General features: G+C 34.5%; 1 protein-coding gene across 1 annotated transcript in view; it reads right to left on the minus strand.

Moving 5' to 3' along the window:
* TEX11 (testis expressed 11) overlaps window positions 1–27,724 on the minus strand; it is a 296,261-nt gene that overhangs the window by 257,837 nt on the left and 10,700 nt on the right. Inside the window, exons 3-5 of the mRNA XM_072956668.1 lie at window positions 25,650–25,771; window positions 11,101–11,185; window positions 6,217–6,296 (exon numbers count right to left, since the gene is read on the minus strand). Coding sequence (XP_072812769.1) covers window positions 6,217–6,296; window positions 11,101–11,185; window positions 25,650–25,771 — 287 coding nt within the window. The remainder of the gene's footprint in view (window positions 1–6,216; window positions 6,297–11,100; window positions 11,186–25,649; window positions 25,772–27,724) is intronic.

Genomic DNA, 27,724 nt, shown 5'->3' on the forward strand with positions numbered 1-27,724 from the left:
CTAATAAATTTTTATTAATCTAGCAAATGCTTATTATGTATCCTTTACATACCAGGAACCATGAAGAAGCTCACAATATAATAACTGACAGACATCTAAATAAATAGTTGATATGTAATATGCACAAATGCTGTGGAAGCAAACAAGGACTGAATCAAGATGGAGGACTAAGCACACACTACAGCCACTCCTTCTATTATAAATTCCTAGAAATTACGTATATATATATATATATATAATATATTATAATATACTATAAATTTTATACTATAAGTTTATATATAGTATATAAATATACTATGAATTTTTATACTATAAATTCCTAGAAATGATATATGCAATATCATATAAATAAATATTATGATACATATCATATTATATATACATTATTTCTTGGGATTTTATATATATTTTCTAGAAATAAAAGAAAATATATACATATTTTCATATTAACAATAGTCCTAGAAAATAAGGTACATTTTTCAGTTGATCTAAAATTATAAGGAACCTCTGAAAAAAAGACATCAAATAGAATGAGGCAAAAACCCACAACCTAAAAAGCACAAAAATGCAAAATGTGGAAACATTCTGGATGTGAACAGTAGGAGTAACAGGCAATAGGCTTCCCCCTCAAGAGATAACTTTTCCCCTCCTCCCCAGGAAGGAACAAAGAATAGAGTCACTTAGACTAGAGGAAAGTAGAGTTCAAGATAGCTGACAACAAAGGTCAATGCAAAACCTCTGGTCCTACCTCTCCATCTGTCACTGGATTCAGATTATAGTAAATAGTGCAACACAGTATTCACATAAGACTATCAAGGAATCTGAAATCAAATATGAGCAAGAATCACCAAACGTTTGAGGGAAACCAATACTATGTAGGGACATCACACTTAAACAGAATACCTGAGGAAACAGAATTAAGACAGCTAGTAGATGAAAAAATAAAGAGAAATACCACTGTTATCCACAGAATTATGGTCACAATCAATAAAATGCTCCTCTTAGTTTTCATTCTTTGAAATCAATAAAGCCAAAAATGCAAATATTAGAGGTGACAGAAGTTGGAAGGTCAAAGGTGATGAAAGGGAGAGAGAATGGTAAAGATACTAATACACTCACAGAGTTGAAAGTAAAGAACACTCTCCAAAATTGATGGAGAAAGAAATAAAAATTTAAATTTATTATTTAAAGTTTTAAAAGATAACCATCAGATAAACTGAAAACAGTATAACTAACAAAAACTGAAAGGAGTAGTGGGAGGTAACAAATGACAGATAGCACGAGATAAATCTTAATCTATCATAGCAAAAAGAAATAGATCATATATAAAGCTGATACATCAAGATATAATTATAGGCTGAATTGTGTTGCCTCTATCCCCCAAATTCATATGTTGAAGCCCTAACTACTAGTACATCAGAATGTGACTATATTTGGAGATAGGGCCTTTAACAAGATGATGAAGTTAAAATTAAATCATTAGGGTGGGCTCTAATCCAATCTGACTAGTGTCCTTATAAGAGGAAATCTGGACACACAAAAGGACACCAGGGATGTGCACACATAGAGGAAATGCCATATTAGAACATAGCAAGAAGGCAGCCATCTGCAAGCCAAGGAGAGAGGCCTCAGAAGTAAACAAACCTGCCAACACCTTGATCTTGGATCTTGATCTTGGACAGAATTGTGAGAATAAATTTCTACTGTTTAGACCACCCAAACTATAGCATTTTGTTATGGAAACACTAGCAAACTAATATAGTGATACAAGCACATGATTAAGATACATGGAAATAAATCTGAGAAATAAAAACAAAAATGGTTACAAGTAATAGCCTTAAAAAAGGAAAAGACATACACACAAGGCAGTTCATTGCAGCACCCAAATGTCCATCAAAGAGGGCTGGTTGAGTACAATAAGGTACATGTACCAACTGAATACTATGTAGCTATAAAAAATGAGGAATATCTCTATATACTGCTATGGAGTGATCTCTAGGATAAAATGCTAAATGGGGTAAAAAAAAAAACAGGTGAAGTATCTATATGGAATGCTACCAATTATCTAAGAACCCTGGGAGTGGGGAAGATACAAATACATACGTGATTGCTTATGTTTAAAAACCAAAAGGAGAGAAAGACACTCTATGTTATCATTTATATATGGAATCTAAAAAAATAAAACAAACAAAAGTATATAATAAAACAGAGACAGACTCACAGATACAGAGAACAAACTAGTGGTTACCAGTAGGGAGAGAGAAGGAAGGAAGGACAAGATAGGAGAAGGGGATTAACAGATACAAACTACTATGTATAAAATAAATAAGCAGCAAGGATATGATGTACAGCACACGGAAAAATAGCCATTATTTTATAATAACTTTAAATGGAATATAATCTACAAAAGCATTGAATCACTATGTTGTACACATGAAACTAACATAATATTATAAATTAACTATACTTCAATAAAATAAATACATACATACATGCATACCAAAAGGAAAAACAATGAAATAAGCAAAATAGTTATCCACAAGGGAAAGGAGGAAACAGGGTGAAGATGACAGAGATAGAAGCTAGACTTATCTGTTGGTCAACTAATCTTCGACAAAGGAAGCAAGAATATACAATGGAATAAAGACAGTCTCTTCAGCAAATGGTGTTGGGAAAACTGGACAGCAGCATGTAAAACAATGAAGCTAGAACACTCCCTTACACCATACACAAAAATAAACTCAAAATGGATCAAAGACTTAAACATAAGACAAGATACAATAAAGCTCCTAGAGGAAAACATAGGCAAAACATTATCTGACATACATTTCAAAAATTTTCTCCTAGAAGAAATAAAAGCAAGAATAAACAAATGGGACCTAATGAAACTTACAAGCTTCTGCACAGCAAAGGAAATCAGAAGTAAAACAAGAAGAAAACCTACGGAATGGGAGGAAATTTTTGCAAATGAAACCTACAAAGGCTTGATCTGCAGAATATATAAGCAGCTCATACGACTCAATAAGAAAAAAACAAACAACTCAATCCAAAAATGGGCAGAGGACCTAAACAAGCAATTCTCCAAGGAAGACATACAAATGATCAAAAGGCACATGAAAAAATGCTCAATATCACTAATTATCAGAGAAATGCAAATCAAAACTACAATGAGGTATCACCTCACACCAGTCAGAATGGCCGTCATTCAAAAATCCACAAATGACAAATGCTGGAGAGGCTGTGGAGAAAGGGGTACCCTCCTACACTGCTGGTGGGAATGCAGTTTGGTGCAGCCACTGTGGAAAACAGTATGGAGATTCCTTAAAACACTAGGAATAGACTTACCATATGACCCAGGAATCCCACTCCTGGGCTTGTATCCAGAAGGAACCCTACTTCAGGATGACACCTGCACCCCAATGTTCATAGCAGGACTATTTACAATAGCCAAGACATGGAAACAGCCTAAATGTCCATCAACAGGTGACTGGATAAAGAAGAGGTGGTATATTTATACAATGGAATACTACTCAGCCATAAAAACCGACAACATAATGCCATTTGCAGCAACATGGATGCTCCTGGAGAGTGTCATTCTAAGTGAAGTAAGCCAGAAAGAGAAAGAAAAATGCCATATGAGATCGCTCATATGTGGAATCTAAAAAACAAAAACAAAAACAAACAAACAAAAACAAAGCGTAAATACAGGACAGAAATAGACTCATAGAGAATACAGACTTGTGGTTACCAGGGGGTGGAGGGTGGGAAGGGATAGACTGGGATTTCAAAATTGTAGAATAGATAAACAAGATTATACTGTATAGCACAGGGAAATATACACAATGTTATGATAACTCACAGAGAAAAAAATGTGACAATGAGTGTGTATATGTCCATGAATGACTGAAAAATTGTGCTGAACACTGGAATTTAACACAACATTGTAAAATGATTATAAATCAATAAAAAATGTTTAAAAAAAGAAGCTAGACTTGTCTGAATATACTTCCTTTAGTAGATTTTACTTCAGAACCATGTCAATATCTTATGCAATTATAAAACAAAATTCAATCGAAATGGGGGGAAGCAATCACTAAAACATAAAAGCAAATAGTAATTAATAAACCTAACTATGTATCAAGTCAAATACTTACTCTCTATGAAAGGAATTATTTCAAGTAATTTTAAAACAATATTTTAATAATATTAAAACAGTATTTTGACTGTACATCTCTAGTAGGATTAGCCTAAGAAAAAAGGTACAAAAAATTCCTAAACTATTTTTAGAAATAATTCTTAGTAATAATATTAATATTGCTATATTCTGAAACTGTTATAAATATATATTTTCTAGGATAAAACAAGCTGTTCATTACATTAATGTTAGGCACCAAGATTTTTAGCACCAGGGGAGCATATAGCTCAGTGGTAGAGTGCATGCTTAGCATGTACAAGATCCTAGGTTCAATCCCCAGCACCGCCATTAAAAATACATATGTATATATATATAACCAGATAAACCAAATTACTCCCCCCAGAAAAAGATTTTTAGCACCAAAGACACAAATATAAAATCAAGAAGCTAAGTAAAACCCTATAATCCTAAATATCAATATGGATATTGTTATTTTCTCTTTAAAATATGAATTTCATAGCTATGTCTACTAAAAAGTTCTAGAAATAATGACCATTGCAATAGCGATGAGCACTTATAACTTTCAGACTGCAGTATCTAAATAACATTCTCCACAGGGCTCATTGGAAGAATGGCTGAATTCAGGTCTAGGGCAGGAACTATGTAAGATAAGCCTGGATATCTTATATCAGAAATCAAATAAAACTATTAAAGACTGCTTGGGTCATACCAAAAGGATACAGAATCACTGAAAGAGGTTCTTACTGGCCAAAAATAGGATACTGTGCTTCAATAAAAATAGTAACTACAATGGATTGAAAGTCATTAAATATGTTACAATCCATGAGTTCACAATGATACTTTCCTTTTTAAAAAACCTATTTGGTCGTCATTAAAGGATGTTAGAGGGCCAACTCATTATTCTGAAAACTGTTAAAGGAAGAGTGAAGACTTGCTTATACAAAATATACTTCAGGGTAACCAAATAGTTGATGAGGGAAAGTTTCTCTCTATTCCAATAAACAAGGAATAAAGAATTAAAATATGCAAACCCTTACAGAAATAGTGGATCTGGGGACAATAGTCATCAAAGGGCACTAATACAGCAGAAAAGAGATAAGCAGACATTAGTGCCTCCTGATGGAAGTACACCAGACTGCTTACGAATTATTTTTCACAGAATTGAACCTGAATCAGACCAAGCTCCCAAATCTAACTACCAGTTTACAGGAAAAACTAAGGACAGAGTACTATATTAAATGACACCATGAGGATGCAGTTAGAATCCAGAATTTAGGAAACTATAGAACATATTAACAAAATACAAGGTGTGGACTTTGTTTAATCCTGATTCTAAGAAATGAACAAGAGAGAGAAAACAGTGAGGAGGGTAAGCAGGAGGGGTTGGGGGGAGGAAAGACTGGATATTTGATGATTTTAGAAAATCTTTATTAAATTTTATCAGATGTGACAATCGGTATTGGGTTTGTTTGAATAAAAAAGATCTTTTAGAGACACATTTATTATAGACATTATTTATGGGCAAAATAATATATTTTGGATTTGTTTCAAAATAATCCATGGGGCCGGGTGTTTGCTGTTGGAGGAAATCTAGAAGAAACAAGAATGGTCATAAGTTGATGATTACTCTAGCTGAGTAACAGGTAAATAGGGGCATCATGCTATTTTTTCTATTTTGTGTGTACATTTGAGCTTTCAATAAAATATTGTTTTAAAACACTGGGAAAAATATTTTCCACTAAAAAAAATAACTTGCCTCTATGGAGTAAGATGGGGGTAGGAAAGGATGGAACAGAAAACTGTTACTTTTTATTACTTTCATTACTTTTCATAAATCCTGAATATTAAGTTCAATATTTAGTCCACTGAATCACTGTAATAACAACTATAGTACTTCTGAGACCTTAATTGTAATAGATATAATTATTATAAAGGTAACATGGACAGCACTAAAGGATATAACCCCCTTACATGTTTACACTAATTTTAACCATCTTCAGAGTAGTAATGACTATCTCATTGCATCTGCACTTTCTCTAGATTTAATTAGGACTTACAAAAATCTGTCTTCGAATAGCTTCTTCTGAAGCAGCTGAGCCTTCACACATATGCACCAACTTGCAAGCAACGTGCCGTACTGCAAAACAGTAATTAGACACCCATAAACACAAAACATTCATTCTCCTTTCATATACACCAATAAAGAGAAAAGAGGAGTGAAGTAAAATCAGTTTGTTGTTAAAAATAAAAATTGTAAAGCCTTTTTTAAAAAATCAATTATCAAAAATAAATGACCTGAAAATTATCAAATGAATCATTTGCTTAATGCTCCAGGCAGACAGATATCTGATTTTCAAATTTTAATTTCTGCAGGTCTTAAATCATAAAGACTCACTGAAGATATATAATTCCACGTGATATTCTTGTATGTATCATGCTGGCAGCAAAATAATTCTAAGTAGAATTGTAATCAAAAGCTATTCAACATCTGACAAAATTTCTGATCAGAATAGTTTTAGATTATTCTCCTAAAATGTGAAACTTTCTAAATATATTCTTTTTCTTTTTTTTAACTATTTTTGAGAGGCAGTAATTAGGTTTGATTTTTTTTTAACATTTTTATTGATTTATAATCATTTTACAATGCTGTGTCAAATTCCAGTGTAGAGCACAATTTCTCAGTTATACATGAACATATATATATTCATTGTCACATTTTTTTCTCTGTGAGCTACCATAAGATCTTGTGAATATTTCCCTGTGCTTTACAGTATAATCTTGTTTATCTATTCTACAATTTTAAAATCCCGTCTATCCCTTCCCACCCTCCACCCCCTTGGCAACCACAAGTTTGTATTTTATGTCTGTGAGTCTATTTCTGTTTTGTATTTATGCTTTGTTTTTTTGTTGTTTTTTTTTTTTTTTTAGATTCCACATATGAGTGATCTCATATGGCATTTTTCTTTCTCTTTCTGGCTTACTTCACTTAGAATGACACTCTCCAGGAGCATCCATGTTGCTGCAAATGGTGTTATGTTGTCTGTTTTTATGGCTGAATAGTATTCCATTGTATAAATATACCACCTCTTCTTTATCCAGTCACCTGTTGATGGACATTTAGGCTGTTTCCATGTCTTGGCTATTGTAAATAGTCCTGCTATGAACATTGGGGTGCAGGTGTCATCCTGAAGTAGGGTTCCTTCTGGATATATGCCCAGGAGTGGGATTCCTGGGTCATATGGTAAGTCTATTCCTAGTCTCTTGAGGAATCTCCATACTGTTTTCCACAGTGGCTGCACCAAACTGCATTCCCACCAGCAGTGTAGGAGGGCTCCCCTTTCTCCACAGCCTCTCCAGCATTTGTCATTTGTGCATTTTTGAATGACGGCCATTCTGACTGGTGTGAGGTGATACCTCATTGTAGTTTTGATTTGCATTTCTCTGATAATTAGTGATATTGTTTGTTTATTTATTTTCAAAGGATTTAGGGATTGAACCCAGGACCTTGTGCATGCTATGCATGCACTCTACTACTTAAGCTATCCCTTCCCTCCTTAATTATATTATTTTCTGTAGATGAGGTAAAAGTTCTTGAAGTATAACTTAGAAAATACAGGTATCTTAATTATACAATTCATTTACCCTGAAAATAAGAAAGTTTAAATAATTGAAACCTCTAATTATGTGGTTTCTTCTATAAAACATATGTTTATCAAACATATCCGATTTTTAAGATGATTTCACATATAACTGAACTAGTTGCCTTAATGTTATCTTAGCAGCCATTCTACCTATGCTAATACCATTTTTATTAATAGTCCAGTGAAAAAGAGATGTGCCCAGCTTAAATTACAGAGAAATTGAAGTAGTCATATTTTCATTACCCATCATGAAATGTAAAATTTATTCATCTCTCAACAAAGTTAATTTGTTTCTGGAAAAAAACTGTCAGTAAAATAATTTCTGAACATATATTTACATTGTCTTGCATTTCTAGTTTTGAAACTGTTTCCTTTTTTCCCAAAGATTTCTAATTCTTCACTATTCTCAGGGACCCTGATTTCTCAGTTATTTCCCTTCTCCAAAGATATCTTCAGTACCTCCTTCTCAATTTACTCCTTCCCCTCTACCTTCAAATATATCCACCTTCCTTTCTTGAAAAAATCAATTAACCCCACTGAGCTTCTAGCTTCCATCTCGTTTCTCTTCTTCCTTTCATTGCCAAATTTCTTGAACTGAATGATGTACTATCCCTATTTTCTTGCTACTACCCTCATCTCCTTATGGCCTTGAAATCTGTCTTGCATCCTTGCCATTTACTAAAGCTGCACTCCCAAAGATCACCTTTCCTGACTTCACAGCAACATTTCACGATGATCATAACTTTTCTGAAAAACACTACTTCCTAGGCCTCACACTACCCTGGTTCAGCATTGAGCAGTGTGCCTCTGTGGGAAATGTCTTAGTCTAAGAACTTTGCTCTATTCCCGCATTCTTGATCCTATTTATAGTTATCACCAATAAGCCTTTCAACCAAAGGCAGCTGAAGTCAAGACAGAATGCTACTTCAGTATAAAGATGTTTTCTTTGTTGCTATTGCTCTGTCCTTGTCTTCTCATCAGCTTGTCCTTGGCCCCCTCCATACTATAAACATCTTGGTTAGGTGCTTGCTAACTGACTCTTTGCATCTGCCTTACTCTGCTCCATCAGTGCCCACAGCTTGATATTTGAATTGACTTTAGACAACACATAGATATGCATCCTCTGGCATTTGTGAATTCTTTATTTTTATTGTTTATTTAGCTTTAACTCATTCCTTCCTAAATCCTTAAGCATAACATATGCCTAGTATTTTTGTTCTGGAGTCTTACCTTGTCCCTTTCACATACTGCCTGCCATAACATGGTATGACAGCCCTATAAAGGAGTTGTACTCAAAAAGTGGGTAATGAGTCTCCTCTAAAATATTTTAACTGCTCCTTTTGGTCTCCCATCCTTGCTCTTTTTCTTCCCAGTCTTTAATTAGAAGAGTCAAGGTAAAAATCTCATTACTTTGTTCCCTCAACACCATTGGTTCTTAAAATCTGGTGCACATGAGAATTCCTGAGGAATTTTTTCAAATTAGACATACCCAGGTTTCATCCTAAACTCAGAAAATCAAAATCTCCAATGATGAGGCCTGGGCATCTGTATTTTTTAAGGCTCCACAGGTGATTCTCATTTATACCAATATTTAAGAACCACTGCTCTTTAGTTTCTCCCTCAGAGAACTTAACAACTCTTGTGGCTTCAACAATCATCTCCAAGTGAATAACTATCAAATCTAAAGGCAGCCTGACCTTTCTCAGAAGCCCCAGTCTCACATCTCCAACCTTACTGTCACCTCAAATACAGTAGGTCTAACACTAAAATTTATAAGTCATTCTTCTATTTCTGGCTTTCCTATTTCTGTTCATTGTTCCATAATTCTTCCCTAAAATAAAAAATTGTAGCAAATAAATCTTAAAGACTTTTTTCATCACATAACATAATCTAGAAACACTGAATTTGTTTTTGAGACAAAATATCTTCCAATCAACAGATTTGGGGGATAAAACTCTTTTATATCAGAGGTTCCTGCACTACATCCTGTTTTCCACTGTATCTTAAAAGTACTAGGCACATAATAAGCACCCAAATATCTGATTAAGAACAGCTACATCCAGAGTCAGTACAGTAGGAAAGATCCTAAGGCTGCAGCTCCCACTTCATCTACCAAATTCCCACTATCTGACAAGCAGTGAGAAACACCCAGTGCGATGTTCCCTGATATGCAGAATGGGAGGAGTTTAAAATTAACGCATTTTAACATCGTACAGTTCATCTATCTTCTGAGTTTCTCCCACAGATGAATTTCTAACTCTTCCCACCTCACTACTATAGGATCTAAGGCTCCTAGGAGCAATGATATCAACATCTATCTGAGAGTCAAAGAGACAGAACTGTTCTCTAAACAGCCTAATAGAGGAGTGTGCTAATAAGCAAGTATATTATTGACTATATTAACCATTAATTACCTTATATCTACAGTATACAGTTGTATACAGTTTGGTTTATATTCATAAAAATGAACATTTAGTAATAAATTCTATTTGTCACATACAAAGTACATTTGTCTTTACAAAACCAAGCACTCCAGAGATTCACCTTTTGGTTTGTTGCCTGAATGTATCCTTTATAATGGGGCAATATACTTTCCATGAACACATTAACTGTCACTATCCTTGTTGGAAATCAGTAACTATCAGCATGCTAGACCCTGTCCTTTTAGCTAAAGCACTAGAACTCTGCCAGCCAGTGGATCACATTTAATGCATCCAAGCAGGTTAAGTTTATTTTTGGGTTTTTCTTGTGCTATTGTTATTCTTGTTGTTTGCTCTCACACACACACACAAAAAACCTTCTATCATGTTCTCAATAATTCAGTTCAATGTTCATCAACCCACTTCATGAGGAAACTATTCTTTATAGATTTTTAAATTTAAATTCCTCACATGGCAATATTTTTCAGTATTTTATTAATGGAGAGGGGAAACTACTATTTGATGGTCCTTCAGAATCCTGAAGATTCTAATCATCTCTTCTCCAGGGAAATAATCCATGTCCTTTAACATTTCTTAAAGTTCTCATTTTCCCATCCTTTAATTACATTTGTTGTTCATCACCAGAATATTTCTTGCAGTCATGTTTTCAACTTTTATTAATAAGGAGCTAACCTCTGAAAAATCATAAAACAGGCAGACTGTTTGCTTGAGAAACCACTGCTTACAGGCTGTTTTGTTTAGCTTTCTTTTAACAAATCTCCATCTAAGAACTGGTCAAATATTATTTAAACTGCAGGAACAAAACCTAATATGTAATAAGTATATTCCTCATAATATGAGTCAGAAAATGTATACGTACATTTAGCTTTCTGCTCTTCAGTTATAAGGAAATCTACTCTCTTGGTAACTGCCCAGTTCCACAGGTTTACTGCCATTTCTTCAACCTGGACAAGAGAAACATTTTCTTAGGCAGTTAAAATACTGTCCATCTCCAATGATATTTTCTTTCTTCCATGTTTCATGTTTATGTGACTACTGCAGGTCATTTACAGGTACTCCATAATCTAGTTCCATTTTACCTTTCCTCCCAAAAACTTACCGTTAGAATGATTGTCCCACCATCCCATGAACACAACTTGTTCATTCCTGTGTACCTTTATTCTTCTTGTTGGCTTCACCTGATATACCTCCTCCCATTGTCTTTATGTAACTCAAATCCAGTTCAGCCTCACCAAGAACATCCATGAAGTTTTCAGCAAGCACTATAGTATACTATGATCTCTTCTTTGAGTTCCTATATTCACTAAGTTTCACATAACTGAGCAATTAATTATGCTACTTCATATAGTATTTTCTTTGTTTTAGTGTTATTCTTATTTCCCAACTAGGCTCCTTGATATCAAAGATCATATCTTACTCAATTTATATAGCACTGATAGTGCCCACCAAAGTGCTAAATAAAGAATACATATTCAAGGAGGGATATATTCAAGGGTATAGCTCAGGCGTAGAGTGCATGCCTAGCGTGCACAAGGTCCTAGGTTCAAACCCCAGCACCTCCATTAAAAATAAGTAAGTAAAAAAAAGTACCTCTCCCCCCAAAAATAAAAATAAATAAATAAATTTTAAAAAATAAAAGAATACATATTCAAATAATAAGACCTATTGTTTTATTATGCTTTGTCCTATGGACTAGGGGCAAAGATTCTAGTTGTTTGTTTTGGGTTTTATCTTCCTATCAAGTGGCAACTAGTCAACTAGATGGAAAAATAAATAGAGCTCATAGGGTCTCAAGAATAAAATGCGTAATTTGGGATAAGTTGGTTTCTGGCAAGACCTCTGAAGGCAATAATTGTTCCTGGGTGGTACAATTGCCTGAGACCAATATGACACAGTTCCAGCTTAAATCTCCCAGGATACTATGGTGACTATGATCTTATAATAAACATATTGGTAGCAATATGACTAGGAGGAATACTAACTAGATAAATATTAAGAAAACTCAGTTTATGTACAGTAATGCTGCACAATTATATTTTAGTTTTAACTATTTTCTCCAGTACTATTTCATCTACAATTCCACATTTCTCTGATGAGCTTCCCTTTAAACAGATTGTTTATTTAGCATGGCTGTCATTTCACTAATCTGCAGCTAATTCTCATGTTCATCTCCATCTCTCTTACATAGTACCCCTATGCCACAGTTGACCTAATGATGACTTTCACATGATGTATTATTTGATTTGTTTCATCAAAAGCACATGGAGTTAATATTTGACTCCAAATTTCCCAGAGGAACAAATGGTATTTAGGGTAAAAAATAAACATTCAGAGTAAAACAGCTTAAAGAAGCTGCCATTTTTGGTATTTTGGAAAGCAATTTGAGAATATGTAAAAAGAGCCAAAAATGTTCATATCTTTTGACACAGTAATTGCTTTTCTGAGACTCTATCCTTTGGAAACAATCCAAAATGTGGAGGGGATAATCTCCGCACTTAATAGTGTTCTTCATGTCATTATTTACAATACTGAAAAATTAGGAACAATATAAATATTCAATAATAAAGAAATATATACACCAGAAACTAATACAACATTGCAAATCAAATTCAATTTTAAAAATACATAGATAAATTATGATAAATTCACTAGATGGAATATTATTCACTCATTTAAAATAGTGGTCACATTGGCACAAAAACAGACATATAGATCAAGAGAACAGAAGAAAGCTCAGAAATAAATCCATACACCTACGGTCAGTTACTCTATGACAAAGGAGGAAAGAATATACAATGCAGAAAACTCAGTCTCTTCAGCAAGCAGTGTTGGGAAAGCTGGACAGCTACATGTAAATCAATGAAATTAGAACACTCCTTCATACCATATACAAAAATAAACTCAAAATGGTTTATAGACCTAAATATAAGACATGACACCATAAAACTCCTAGGAGAGAACATAGGAAAAACATTCTCAGACATAAATCATAGCAATACTTTCTTAGATAAGTCTCCCAAGGCAAAAGAAACAAAAGCAAAAATAAACAAATGGGACCTAATCAAACTTAAAAAGCTTTTGCATAGCAAAGGAAACCATCAACAAAACGAAAATACAGCCTATGGAATGGGAGAAAATATTTGCAAATAATGCAATCAACAAGTGCTTAATTTCCAAAATCTACAAACTACTCATGCAACTCAATATTGAAAAAACAAACAACCCAATCAAAAAATGGGCAGAGACCTAAACAGACATTTTTCCAAAGAAGGCATACAGATGGACAACAAGCACATGAAAAGATGCTCAACATTGCTAATTATTAGAGAAATATAAATCAAAACCACAGTAAGGTATCACTGGTCAGAATGGCTATTATGAAAAAGTTTACAAATAATAAATGCTGGACATGGTGTGGAAAAGGGGAATCCTCCTACACTATTGGTGGGAATGTAAATTGGTACAGCCACTGTGGAAAACAGTAAGAAGGTTCCTTTAAAAGCTGAAAATAGAACTACCATATGATCCACCAATCCCGCTCCTGGGTTTATAACCAGAAAAAAAAGAAAACTAACTCAAAAAGATAGATGCACCCCAATGTTCATAGCAGCACTATTTAGACATGGAAATAAACCTAGTGCCCATCAACGGATGATTGGCTAAAGAAGATGTGGTACATATATATAAAGTGGAATATTATTGAGCCATAAAAGAATGCAAATTGCCATTTGCAGCAACATAGATGTACCTAAAGAATATTGTATTAAGTGAAGTAACTCAGAGAAAGACAAATACTATATGATACCACTTATATGTGGAATCTAAAAAAAATGCAAATAAATAGTGGTCACAGAAACTATTTTGCATAGGAAAATATTTATTATGTGTAGGGTAAAAAAAAGATACAAAATTGTATGTACAAAAAGTTTTACATACGTAAATTTTACCTCAAAAAAGAGCTATAATAAAATATTGGATTTTAGTTAATGATATGCATGCTACAGCATTTAGGGGTGAAGTGTACTGATTTCTGCAACTCACTTTGAGATGCACCCAAAAATAGGATTGGTTGACAGAGAGATGGATATGTGATAAAGCAAATATAGTAAAATGTTAACAATTGTAGAATCTAAGTAACTGTTATATTGGTGTCCAATACAAAATTCTTTGGTTTTTTTCTGTTTGAAAATGTGTACAATAAAAACGTTATGAAAAGAGAAGAAATTGCTTTTTAATATGCCCAAAATATTACACATATACTACAACTATAGCTATATAAATTTTAAATATGGAAATTGTTAAAGAAAATATAGTAAAATGAGTGTAGTAGTACTGGAGTGATGTGATTATGGGTAATTTTTTTCCTCCATTTTCAAACTTTATGTAAAGTTATATTACATATGTTAGAAATAATTTTTGTACTTTCCATACTGTGTTAGAAAGAAAAGGATAAGGTTAACTCTGACTATAAATATTTTATATTCACAAAAGGCAGATTTATTCAGCAAATATGTAATGAGCACCTGATATGTGGCAAGATTTGTGCTAGGTTTATATAAATGTGTAATGATAAACATAATAAATATATGCAGCAAATAGAAGTAAATAATATGAAGATTAGGCTTTCCACAAAGAAAACCAAGTCAAGGCACTTTCAAAACCAAACAGACCTTCTTGGAAAATAAGACCAGACTCTTGTCCTGAACCTCATTATTTCTTTTCAGTGATAACTATACACAATAAAAGAGGTTATAATCTAAAAAGGGACTTACATATAAAAAAAATACACTAACAACTTTAGAACTAATTAACAAGATCAACAAGGCTGCAGGATACAAAATCAATACACAAAAGTCAACTGTATTTCTATACATTAGCAATGACTAATCTGAAAATTAAATTAAGAAAACAATTCCATCTACAATAACATCAAAAGAAAATACATAGTAATAAATTTAACAAAAAAGTGCAAAACTTACACTCCAAAAACTACAAATATCATTGAAAAAATTAAAGAAAACTTAATAAATGGAAAGGCATACTATTTTATGGTTATAAGACTTAGTATTGTTAAGATGGCAATACTCTTCAAACTGATCTACAGATCTGGGTAATACTCATCAAAATTCCAGCTAGCTTTTTTGCAAAAAACAAAAAGCTGACTCTAAAACTCAAGTGGAAATTCAAGGGACCCAGACTAGTCCAAAAAACCTTGAAAAACAAGAATAAACTTGGAGGATTCACACTTCCCAATTTCAAAACTTACTACAAAGCTACAATAATCATGAGTGTGGTACTGGCATAAGGACAGATGTATAGATTAATAGAACAGAAATGAGAGTCGAGAAACAAACCTTCATGTTTAAGGTCAACTGATTTTTGACAAGTACACTAACACAAATTTAATGGAGAAAGAGCAGTCTTTTCAAAACACATACTGGGACAACTTGATACCTACAAGCGGAAGAATGCAATGGAATCCCTTCCTCATACCATATGCAAAAATAAACTCAAAATAGATCATACACCTAAAGGTAAGAACTAAAACTATAAAACTCTCAAAAGAAAACATAAGAATAAGCTTTCATGACCTTGGGTTAGAAAAAACCTCCTTAGATATCACACCAAAAGCACAAGCAATAAAAGAAAGAATTTATAAATTAAACATCATCAAACTTCTAAACGTTTTTTGCTTCAGAAGATACAATCAAGTGAAAAGACAACCCATAGAAAAGGAGAAAAAACTTTACAAGTTATGTATCTGATAAGTGACTTATATCTAGACTATATAAAGAACTACTACTCATAATAAAAACACAACTCAATTTAAAAATTGGCAAAAGGATAGGGGCCAATATGGCGGAGTAGAAGGAGGCTGGTAGCTCACCCTTTCCCACAAATACACCAAAACTCCCATTCACGGACCCACCCAGCCAACCAGAGCATCTGCTGAACTCGGAAAAACATCTCTTCAAAAGACAAAGACTCCATGAATCTGGTAGGAGAAAAGGAAAAAAGGAAGAAGAAAAAGCAAAACAGTGCGGGACCAGTCCCGCGGGGAGGGGGCAGCAAAGGAGGAATAGCGCTCCTTTGCTGAATCTCCCCCTCTCCAACGGAGAGGCCAGCGGGACAGAGGGGGAGCCTCCAAGGCTCGGATCTGTACGGAGCAGCCCTTGACCAACAGAACTAAGTTAAACGAGCACAAAGGGCCCCTGAGACACCCAGCCCGAGATGCAAGCCGGCAGCTGGGGCCAGGGCAGGCGGCCCGAGCCGGGCGGAGGACGGGGACGGCTGCACTAAGGCAGCCCCAGGGGACTGCAGGGGGCTGCGCGCCGTGGCTGGGAGGGGATACAGAGCAGAACAACCTGGGTCCCCCATAAATTATGAAAAAAAAAAGCAAAGCAACACTGCTGGTGTGCCCTGGGGGGAGGGGCGCCATAGCCTTTGTCTCCTCAGACCCGTGGCGCCATTACTGGCGCTTCTTGTGAGAAGAGAGGCGGGGCGCAGCCACAGCCACCATCTCCTCCTGTGCGCAGCACCTGGGCGGGGACAAGGCCGAGACCTGAATCCGCACCTCGGGGCTCCGCAACCTCCTACGCAGGACTAAGACTTGTTTACAGCCCGAGGCAGATAGGATCTTTCTGCCTTGGTACCTCAGAGAACTTGCGCAGCCAAGACAAACAAGGAGCTGAGTTTTGGCGCGCAGCAGGGATGGGGCTGTCCCGCGGCGTTCCGCGAGCCCGCCTACGGAGCGCCGACCCGGGGCGGAGCGGGCAGCTGCACAGAGCAGCGGAGCGACCAGCGCCGGGAGACAGCTGGGGGCCACCGGCCTTCCTGGCGAGAGCACGGCAACTGACCCAGTGTGGGGAGGGGGCACAATCTTGCTGACAGGCACTGGGAGCAGCACAGACAGGGGCACCAACAGAGGGTCTCTAGAAGCAGCAAGCTGAGTTCGTGAAACAGGGTGAAGACAGAAAGACCTCTCAATAAAATCATTAAGAGTGCACAGTCTCCATGAGAACACATCCCTTTTTTTTAATCTGTTCTATTTTCTACTAACTTTTTAATTTTTACTTTTTAAACAATTGCATATGCTTCCAGTTTTAATCCCTTTAAATTTTTCTTTTAAAATATTTTTATTATTTTCAAAAATCCACTTCATTTCATTTTTACTCCTCTTGGTTTTGATGTCCTATTATTGATTATACACAGGTTTCAAATATCTTTTTTGTCCCTTTCCCCTTTTTTTTTAAGATTTTTAAAAGATGTCTCAACTCGATTGTTATTCTGCTTCAACATGCTCTTCTATTATTGATTATACACTGTTTTCAAACCTTTCTTTCTCCCTTCTTTTAAAATTCTCTTTATCTTTTATTATCTGTTCTATTTTCTATTACATTTTTAATTTTTACTTTTTAAACAATTGTATGTCTATAGTTTTAATCACTTTTAAATTTTTCTTTTAAAATATTTCTCTTATTATTTTTAAAAATCCACTTCATTTCATTTTTATTTCTCTTGGTTTTGATTTCCTGTCATTGATTATACACAGGTTTCAAATATTGTTTTTTGAGCTTTTCTCATTTTTTTAAGGTTTTTAAAAGACGTCTCAACTCGATTGCTATTCTGAATCAACTTGCTGTTCTATTATTGATTATACACTATTTTCAAACCTTTGTTTTCTCCCTTCTTTTAAAATTCTCTTTTTTTGTTAAGTTTTATTCTTGCATAGGCTTTAGATAGATAAATAAATAAATTCCTTAAGGACCACAATAGATACTTGCTACTCCATAAGCCACAGTGCCAGAGAGCTATGAGCAAGATGAAGAAGCAGAGGAACCACTCCCAATTAAAAGAGCAAGAGAAATCCCATGAAAGAACAATGAAATAGACATTGACGGCCTACTAGATCAAGATTTCAAAAAAGGAGTGATCAAAGTACTGAAGTAACTAAAAGAGACAGTGTTAAGAGGATATAAAATATGTCAAAAATGAAATGGAAGCTATAAAGAAGAGCCAAGTAGAATTGGTAAACTCACTGGCTAAGATGAGAAATGATCTAAAGGCTGTGCAAAGCAGACTAGATAATGTAGAGGAACGAATTAGTGACCTAAAAGACAAGACAACAGAAAGCACGCAATCAGAACAGCTACAAGATAAACAAATAAAAACAAATGAAAATAGCACAAGGGACCTATGGGATAATATAAAGTGTGCCAATCTTTGCATAATATGGATCCTAGAAGGGGAAGAAAGATCAAAGGGGACTGAAAAGGTATTGGAAGAAATCATGACTGAAAACTTCCCAAACCTAAAGAAGGAATCAGATATCCAAGTACAGGAGGCTCAGACGGCCCCAACCAGGAAGAACCCAAAAAGACACACACCAAGCATATCCTAATCAAGATGGCCAGAGTCAAGGATAAAGAAATGATCCTAAAGGCAGCAAGAGAAAAACAAAGAGTGAGTTACAAGGAAACCCTCATAAGGCTCTCAGCTGATTTCTCTACACAAACACTACAGGCCAGAAGGGAGTGGCAAGATATATTCAAAGTCCTGAATGAAAAAAAGATGCAGCCTAGGATACTTTATCCAGCAAGGCTATCCTTTAGAATAGAAGGAGAGATAAAGAATTTCACAGACAAGCAAAAACTAGAAGAGTGTAGCAACACTAAACCCATGCTAAAAGAAATATTGACAGGTCTACTCTAAATAGAAAAGAAGCAGGATGCTATAGAAATGAGAAACTCGTAACTGGAAAGGTGATAACTACCATGAATTACAAATAGAATAAATACAGACTGTAAAACAAGACATCTAAATCATTAACAGTGGGAGAGGGAAGCAAGAAAATATAGAGTATTTTTTTCTTTTTTAAATTTTTTGTTCTCAGTAGGATTGGTTTGAGCTTATATTGCTATCTATTTAATACAAACAGTTATAGTAATGGGTTAATAGACTTACAAAAAAGGGTAACCACAAGCCAAAAACTTACAAGTGAGTCACAAAAACTAAATAAAATCCAGGTTAATACAAAGGAAAATTACTAAATCACAAAAGGAAGAAGAAAGGAACAAAGAGGAAATACCAAATCAACTGCAAAGATAAGTTTAAAATGGCAATAAACACACATCTATCATTAATTACTGTAAATGTTAATGACCAAATGCTCCAATCAAAAGACACAGAGTGTCAGACTGGATAATAAAGCAAGAAACTCCAATATGCTGCATACAAGAGACCCACTTTAATGAGAAAGACACATATAGATTGAAAGTGAAAGGATGGAAAAGGATAGTCCATGCAAGTGGAAAAGCAAAAAAAGCAGGTGTAGCAGTACTGATTTCAGACAAAATAGACTTTAAAACAAAGGCCATAAAGAAGGACATTTTATAATGATTAAAGGAGAAATACAAGATGAGAATATTACACTCCTTAATATAAATGCACCCAATAGAGGAGCACCTAAATACATAAAACAATTACCAACAGATATAAAGGGGGATACTGATGGGAATACAATCACTGTAGGAGATTTTAACACCACATTAACATCACTAGACAGATCTAGACAAAAAATAAATAAGGCAACAGAGAAATTAAACAATATAAAAGAAATATTAGACATGGTAGATATTTTCAGAGCATACACTCTCAAGAAGTAGAATATACATTCTTTTCAAGTGCATATGGAACATTTTCTAGGACTGATCATGTACTTGGGCACAAAAGAAGCCTCAACAATTTTAAGAAAACAGAAATTATCTTAAGTATCTTTACTGACCACAGTGCCATGAAACTAGAAATCAACTAGAGAAAAACAAAGGAGAAAAAAAAAAGGAAAGCATGGAGATTAATCAACATGCTACTAAAATAACCAATGGTCCAATGACGAAATCAAAGCTGAAATTAAAAAATACCTTGAGACAAATGAAAACGAAAATACAGCCACACAAAATTTATGGGATGCAGCAACAGCAGTGCTAAGAGGGAAGTTTATAGCAATACAGGCCTTCCTCAAAAAAGAAGAACAATCTCAAATAAACAATCTAACCCACCAGCTAAAACAATTAGAAAAAGAAGAGCAAAAAACCCTAAGAGGCAACAGAAGGAAGAAAATAATAAACATCAGGGAGGGAGGAAATAAATAAAGTAGAGATTTAAAAAACAACAGAAAAAATTAAATCAAAGCAAAAGCTGGTTTTTTGAAAGAGTAAATAAAATCGACAATCCTCTGGCCAAACTCACAAAGAAGAAAAAAAGAGAGAGCATAAATAAGCAAAATAAGAAAGGAAAACAGAGAAATTACAATAAATAACATAGAAATACAGAATATCATATCAGAATATTATGAAAAACTATATGGAAGCAAAATGGATAACCTAGAGGAGATGGACAGGTTTCTGGAAACATACAGTCCACCAAGACTGAATCAAGAAGAAACTGACCACTTGAACAAACCAATCACTAGAAATGAAATCAAATAAGTGATAAAAAAAAAACTCCCTGCAAATAAAAGTCCAGGACCAGAAGGCTTCACTGGGGAATTCTACAAAACATACAAAGAACTCATGCCAGTTCTTCTCAAACTCTTTCAGACGATTGAAAAGGAGGGAATACTCCCAAACTCATTCTATGAAGACATCATCATCACCCTGATACCAAAACCAGGCAAAGACACTACCAAAAAAGAGAATTACAGACCAATATCACTGCTGAACATAGATGCAAAAATCCTTACCAAAATATTAGCAAATAGAATCCAACAGCACATAAAAAAGATTACACATTTATGATCAACCGGGGTTCATCCCAGGGACACAAGGGTGGTTCAACATATGCAAATCAATCAATGTAATACATCACATCAACAAGAGAAAGGACACAAACCACATGATCATCTCAATAGATGCAGAAAAATCATTTGATAAAATTCAACACCCATTTATGATCAAAACTCTCACCAAAGTGGGCATAGGGGGAACATCTCTCAACATAATAAAAGCTATATATGACAAACCTACAGCCAGCATAGTACTCAATAATGAAAACCTCAAAACCTTCCCACTAAAATCTGGGACAAGACAAGGCTGCCCACTATCACCACTCCTATTCAACATAGTCTTGGGAGCCCTAGCCACAGCAATCAGGCAAGAGAGAGAAATAAAAGGGATCCAAATTGGAAAAGAAGAGGTAAAAGTGTCACTATTTGCAGATGACATGATACTATATATAGAAAACCCTGAAAGGTCCACACAAAAACTACTAGAATTAATTGAAGAATTCAGCAAGGTAGCAGGTTACAAGATTAACGTACAAAAATCAGTTGTATTTCTTTACACTAATGATGAATCAATAGGAAAAGAAAGTAAAGAAACAATCCCCTTTAAAATAGCACCCAAAGTAATAAAATACCTAGGAATAAATCTGACCAAGGAAGTGAAAGACTTAAACATGGAAAACTACAAAACATTGACTAAGGAAATTAAAGAAAACTTTAAAAAATGGAAAGATATCCCATGCTCCTGGATTGGAAGAATCAATATTGTTAAAATGATCAGACTGCCCAAGGCAATCTACAGATTTAATGCAATCCCTATCAAGTTACCCAGGACATATTTCACAGAACTAGAATAAATCATAATAAAATTTATATGGAACCACAAAAGACCTAGAATTGCCAAAACATTACTCAAGAAAAAGAAAGAGGCTGCAGGAATAACTCTCCCAGACTTCAGACAATACTACAGAGCTACAGTAATCAAAACAGCATGGTATTGGTATAAAAACAGACATATGGACCCATGGAACAGAACAGAGAGCCCATAAATGAACCCACAAAATTTTGGTCAACTAATCTTTGACAAAGGAGGCAAAAATATACAATGAAATAAAGACAGTCTCTTCAGCAAATGGTCTTGGGAAAACTGGACAGCAACATGTAAAACAATGAAGCTAGAACACTCCCTTACACCATACACAAAAATCAACTCAAAATGGATCAAAGACTTAAACATAAGAGAAGATACAATAAACCACCTAGAAGAAAATACAGGCAAAACATTATCTCACATACATCTCAAAACTGTGCTCTTAGGGCAGTCTACCTAAGCAACAGAAATAAAAGCAAGAAGAAACAAATGGGACCTAATGAAACTTACAAGATTCTGCATAGCAAAGGAAACCATAAGTAAAACAAAATGACAACCTACGGAATGGGAGAAAATTTTTGCTAATGATGAAACTGACAAGGCTTGATCTCCAGGTTATATAAGAAGCTCATATGACTTAATAAGGAAAAAATTAACAACCTAATCCAGACATGGGCAGAAGACCTAAACAAACAATTCTCCAAGGAAGAAATACAAATGATCAATAGGCACATGAAAAAATGCTCAGTATCACTAATTATCAGAGAAATGCAAATCAAAACTACAATGAGGTATCACCTCACACCAGTCAGAATGGCCTTCATTCAAAAGTCCACAAATGACAAATGCTGGAGAGGCTGTGGAGAAAGGGGAGCCCTCCTACACTGCTGGTGGGAATGCAGTTTGGTGCAGCCACTATGGAAAACAGTATGGAGATTCCTCAAAAGACTAGGAATAGACTTACCATTTGACCCAGGAATCCCACTCCTGGGCATATATCCAGAAGGAACCATACTTCAAAAAGACACCTGCAGCCCAATGTTCATAGCAACACTATTTACAATAGCCAAGACATGGAAACAGCCTAAATGGCCATCGACAGATGACTGGATAAAGAAGAACTGGTATATTTATACAATGGAATACTATTCAGCCATAAAAACTGACAACATAACACCATTTGCAGCAACATGGATATTCCTGGAGAGTGTCATTCTAAGTGAAGTAAGCCAGAAAGAGAAAGAAAAATACCATATGAGATCGCGCCTATGTGGAATCAAAAAAAAAAAAGAACATAAATACAAAACAGAAACAGACTCATAGACATAGAATACAAACTTGTGGTTGCCAAGGGTGGGGGTAGGAAGGGATAGACTGGGAGTTCAAAATTTGTAGATATTGACAGGCATATGTAGAATAGATAAACAAGATTATACGGTATAGCACAGGGAAATACATACAAGATCTTGTGGTAGCTCACAGCAAAAAAAAATATGACAATGCATATATGTATGTTCATGTGTAACTGAAAAATTGTGCTCTACACTGGAAACTGATACAACATTGTAAAATGACTATAACTCAATAAAAAAAAGTTTTAAAAAGTTGGCAAAGGATCTTAATAGACATTTCTCCAAAGAAAATATGCAAGTGACCAACAAGCACATGAGAAGATGTTCAACATCATTAGCCATCAGGGAAACACAAATCAAACCACAATGAGATCCCACCTCACACTCATTAGAATGACTACCACCAAAAGAACAGAAATAATGAGTGTTGGTAAGGAAGTGGAAAAGTTGGAACTCTTGTACACTGTTGATGGGAATATAAAATGGTGCATCCACTATGAAAACAGTATGGTGGTTCCTCAAATAAATAAAAAATAGAATTACCATATGATCCAGTAATTCCACTTGGGTACATAACCGAAATAATTGAAAGCAGGGACTTGAACAGATATTTTTTACCCAAGGTCACAGCTACATTATTCACAAAAGCCAATAGGCAGAAGCAACTCAAGTGACTATGGAATGATGAATAAACAAATGTGGTATATATATATACACCACATAATGGAATATTATGAAGACTTAAAAAAGACAGAATTTTGACACATGCTACAACATGGATGAATCCAAGGACATTATGCTGAATAAAATATACCAATCACATAAAGACAAATACTGTATGATTCTACTTATATGAGGTACCAAGAGCAGTCAAATTTATAGAGACAGAAGTAGAATGGTGGTTGCTAGGGCCTGGGGAAAGGGAAAATGTGGAGCTGTTGTTTAATGAGTTTAGAACTTCGATTTTGTAAGATGAAAAGAGATCTAGAGATTGGTTGCACAACAATGTGAATACACTTAACACTCTGAATTTTACATTTAAAAATAGTTAACTTTATGCTATATATACTTTACCACAATTAAAACTAAAACAAACACCATGAGATACTACTTCATATTCACTAGGATGGCTGTAATAAAAAAGGCAGGTAATAATAAGTATTGGTGATGATGTGGAAAAAATGGACCCCTCTATACACTGCTGGTAGGAATGTAAAATGGTAGTCACTTTGGAAAACAATCTGGCAGTTCCTCAAAGGTTAAACAGAGTCACCATATGACCCAGGAATTTCACTCCTGGGTATATACCTAAAAGAAATAAAAACACAATAATGTGTACATGAATGTTCATAGCAGCATAACTCATAATAGCCAAAAGGTGTAAACAACCCAAATGTTCAACAACAGATGAATGGCTATACAAAATGTGGTATATTCAAAGAATGGAAGTATTCAATCATAAAAAGTAATGCAGTACAGATACACACTACAACATGGAAGAACCTTGAAAACATTATGCTAAGTGAAAGAATTCAGTCCCAAAAGACCACATATTGTATGGTTGCATTTATATAAAATGTCCAAAATAGACAAATCCATATAGACAGAAAGCATTTTAGAGGTTATCTAGAGCTGGGGGAGAGAGGAGGAAATGGAGTGTCTGTGAAAAGGTACAAGGTTTCTTCCTGGGGTGATGAGAATGTTCTAAAATTAAATCTGGTGATGGGTGCACAACTCTGTGAAATAATAAAAATCATTTAATTATACACTTGAAATGGGTGAATTTTATGGCATGTGGATTATATATAAAGTTTTATGTGTGTGTGTATATATATATATATATATACACACACACATATACATATGAGATATTTATAATAATCTTTCTTCTCATCTTTCCATATGTGCAGTCACCAAAATGGAAGGATTTGCCCAAGGTAAACATTCCCAAAAGTATTTCAGAACCTCAAGGCAATTTCCAAATTAAGTAACAGATCTTCAATGTCATATATTCAACTGAGTTCCCCACTACCAAGTAGTTTCTTATTCTGCTGCAAAAGGAAGGAAAAAGAGAACTATTATTTATTTAGTCAACTACTATGTACCCAGGACTTAAATATGTTATTTTGTTACTATTCACACCAACACTGGGAGGGGGGTTTTATTATCCTCTTTTAACAGGTGAGAGAAAACTGAAACCTAGAAAGGTTAAATATTAAATACTAAATTTAAGGACATATTTTTCCATTGGTTTCTAAAACACTATTTTCCCTAAATGTGCCATTAAAGTTGATTTGTATGTATTTAGATTTCATGTTAATCATGTAGAACATTATTTTACTTACACATTAATTATAATGGTGAATAATCAAACTTACCGTAAACAAAATTATTTTTATACCAACCTGAGCATCCTGTATGTCAGCCATAGACTCCCTGTTGATATTTACTATGTCAGTGAAGAGTCTATCAATCACCTCAGGTACGTCAGGTGAATTATCTTTTACAATCAGATTTTCAATAATTTCTGAAATAACAATAAATGATAAAAGTGCTGTGAACTAGCACCATTGGCTGAAGGTAGCAAATCATTTTGAAATCTGTTCCTGGAGCTTTCATCAAATGAATACAGAATGAAGAAACCTGAATGATCCTTAGAGTAAAACCAAACTGGAGATAAAGTTTCCTTTAGTTAAAAGCAAAGAACAATTTTAAAATAAAATCTGTATTCCCTAGGAGTCATTTGTTTATATCTCAATCATCAACACTCATTCTCAAAGTGAAATGTATTCATTTCACAAATACTAATATTATTGTAGGTCACCTTAAAACTATAAAAATTGAAATTAACAATGTCTTCAAAACCAGAAAATGTAGAAATTCTGAAGAGAGACAGATATGTGCACTATAAAACTAAAATATCTATTAATACTTTCAAGCACTGGACAGACGTAGCTAACTTATGCTGCCTCTGAAGTCCTGATCTTACTTTGTGAGAAAAAAATGACATGCCTAATTAGTGACAACATTAACCAGTTACTGAATCTGTACAAATGATGTCACCATTTTCTAAACAGTCTGAGCTCCAGACTCAATATAGCTGAATCATCCTACGCCATAGAATTCCTTAAAACTCAAAGGTTTTACATGATATAGAACCAAAATTGATGCCTTTCATATTATCAAAATTGAGGTTTTTCCAAACTCATATAATAGAGGTCTCTGTAACGCACATGTCTCTAATTTCTTGCAACGTTTCTGAGCATTAACTAGCAAGAGTATTGTTAATATTCATAACAATACTATCAGAGCACTTTCAGAAAAATTTTTTAGCTGCTACAATAAGCAGATTTTTAACCTGCTACAATAAGCAATAAATCTGCTAAATGAAAAAATTTCAGTTAAATGTCAGAAAACAGATTCACAAAAAGACTTTACAAAACAAATTATTTTCAAATATATTCAAATATATTTTTAAAGTTCATGGAACCTTTAGTACCCATGGCATAATCAGAGGTATTAGGGAAAATATACCATACATATTTCATACACCTCAGGTTATAAGATATATATGAAAAGAAAAACCTCTAGCTTCCTTACTCCCATAAATTAGTTAATGGAAAGACTAATATTAAATATCTTGATTCTTCTAAGATTAGGTAAGTATTAGGCTAAGAGGTGTATGTGTGTGTGTATATATAAATACATATTTGTGTGTGTGTGTGTGTGTGTGTGTATAAAATAGGCCTTGCTCATAATATTGATAACAGAATTAGGAAAGTTCAGAATGGAAGAAAACATTTGCAAATCATATATCTGATAAGGGTTTAATATCCAAAATATATAAAGAAATCATATAACTCAATAGCCAAAAAAATCCAATTTAAAAATGGGCAGGGGATCTGAACAGACATTTTTCCAAAGAAAACATAGTGAAGGCCAACAGGTAGATGAAAAGATGCTCAACATCACTAATCATCACAGAAATGAAAATCAAAACCACAATGACATAACACCTCACACCCGTTACAAAGGCCATCATCAAAAAGACAAGTGATGGGGGAGTGTATATAGCTCAGTGGCAGAGTGCATGCTTAGCATGCATGAAGTCCTAGATTCAATCCCCAGTACCTACATTAAAATAAATACATAAATAAACCTCATTATCTCCCCCCTCCCCCCTTAAAAAAAAGACAAGTGATAACAAGTGTTGGCTAGGATGTGAAGAAAGGGGAACACTTGAGCACTGTTGGTGGCAATGTAAATTGGTGCAACCACAATGGGAAACTGTAAGGAGGTTCCTCAAAAAATTAAAAACAGAACTACCATATGATCCAGCAACGCCAACTCTGGGTACTTATCTGAAGAAAATGCAAAGACTATCTTGAAAAGACATATGCACCCCCATGTTTATTACAGCCTTATTTACAATAACCAAGACATGGAAAGAGTCTAAGTGTCCATCGATGGATGAATGTAT

The sequence above is a fragment of the Vicugna pacos genome, chromosome X (assembly GCF_048564905.1).
Source record: "Vicugna pacos chromosome X, VicPac4, whole genome shotgun sequence".
Lineage (NCBI taxonomy): Eukaryota > Metazoa > Chordata > Mammalia > Artiodactyla > Camelidae > Vicugna > Vicugna pacos.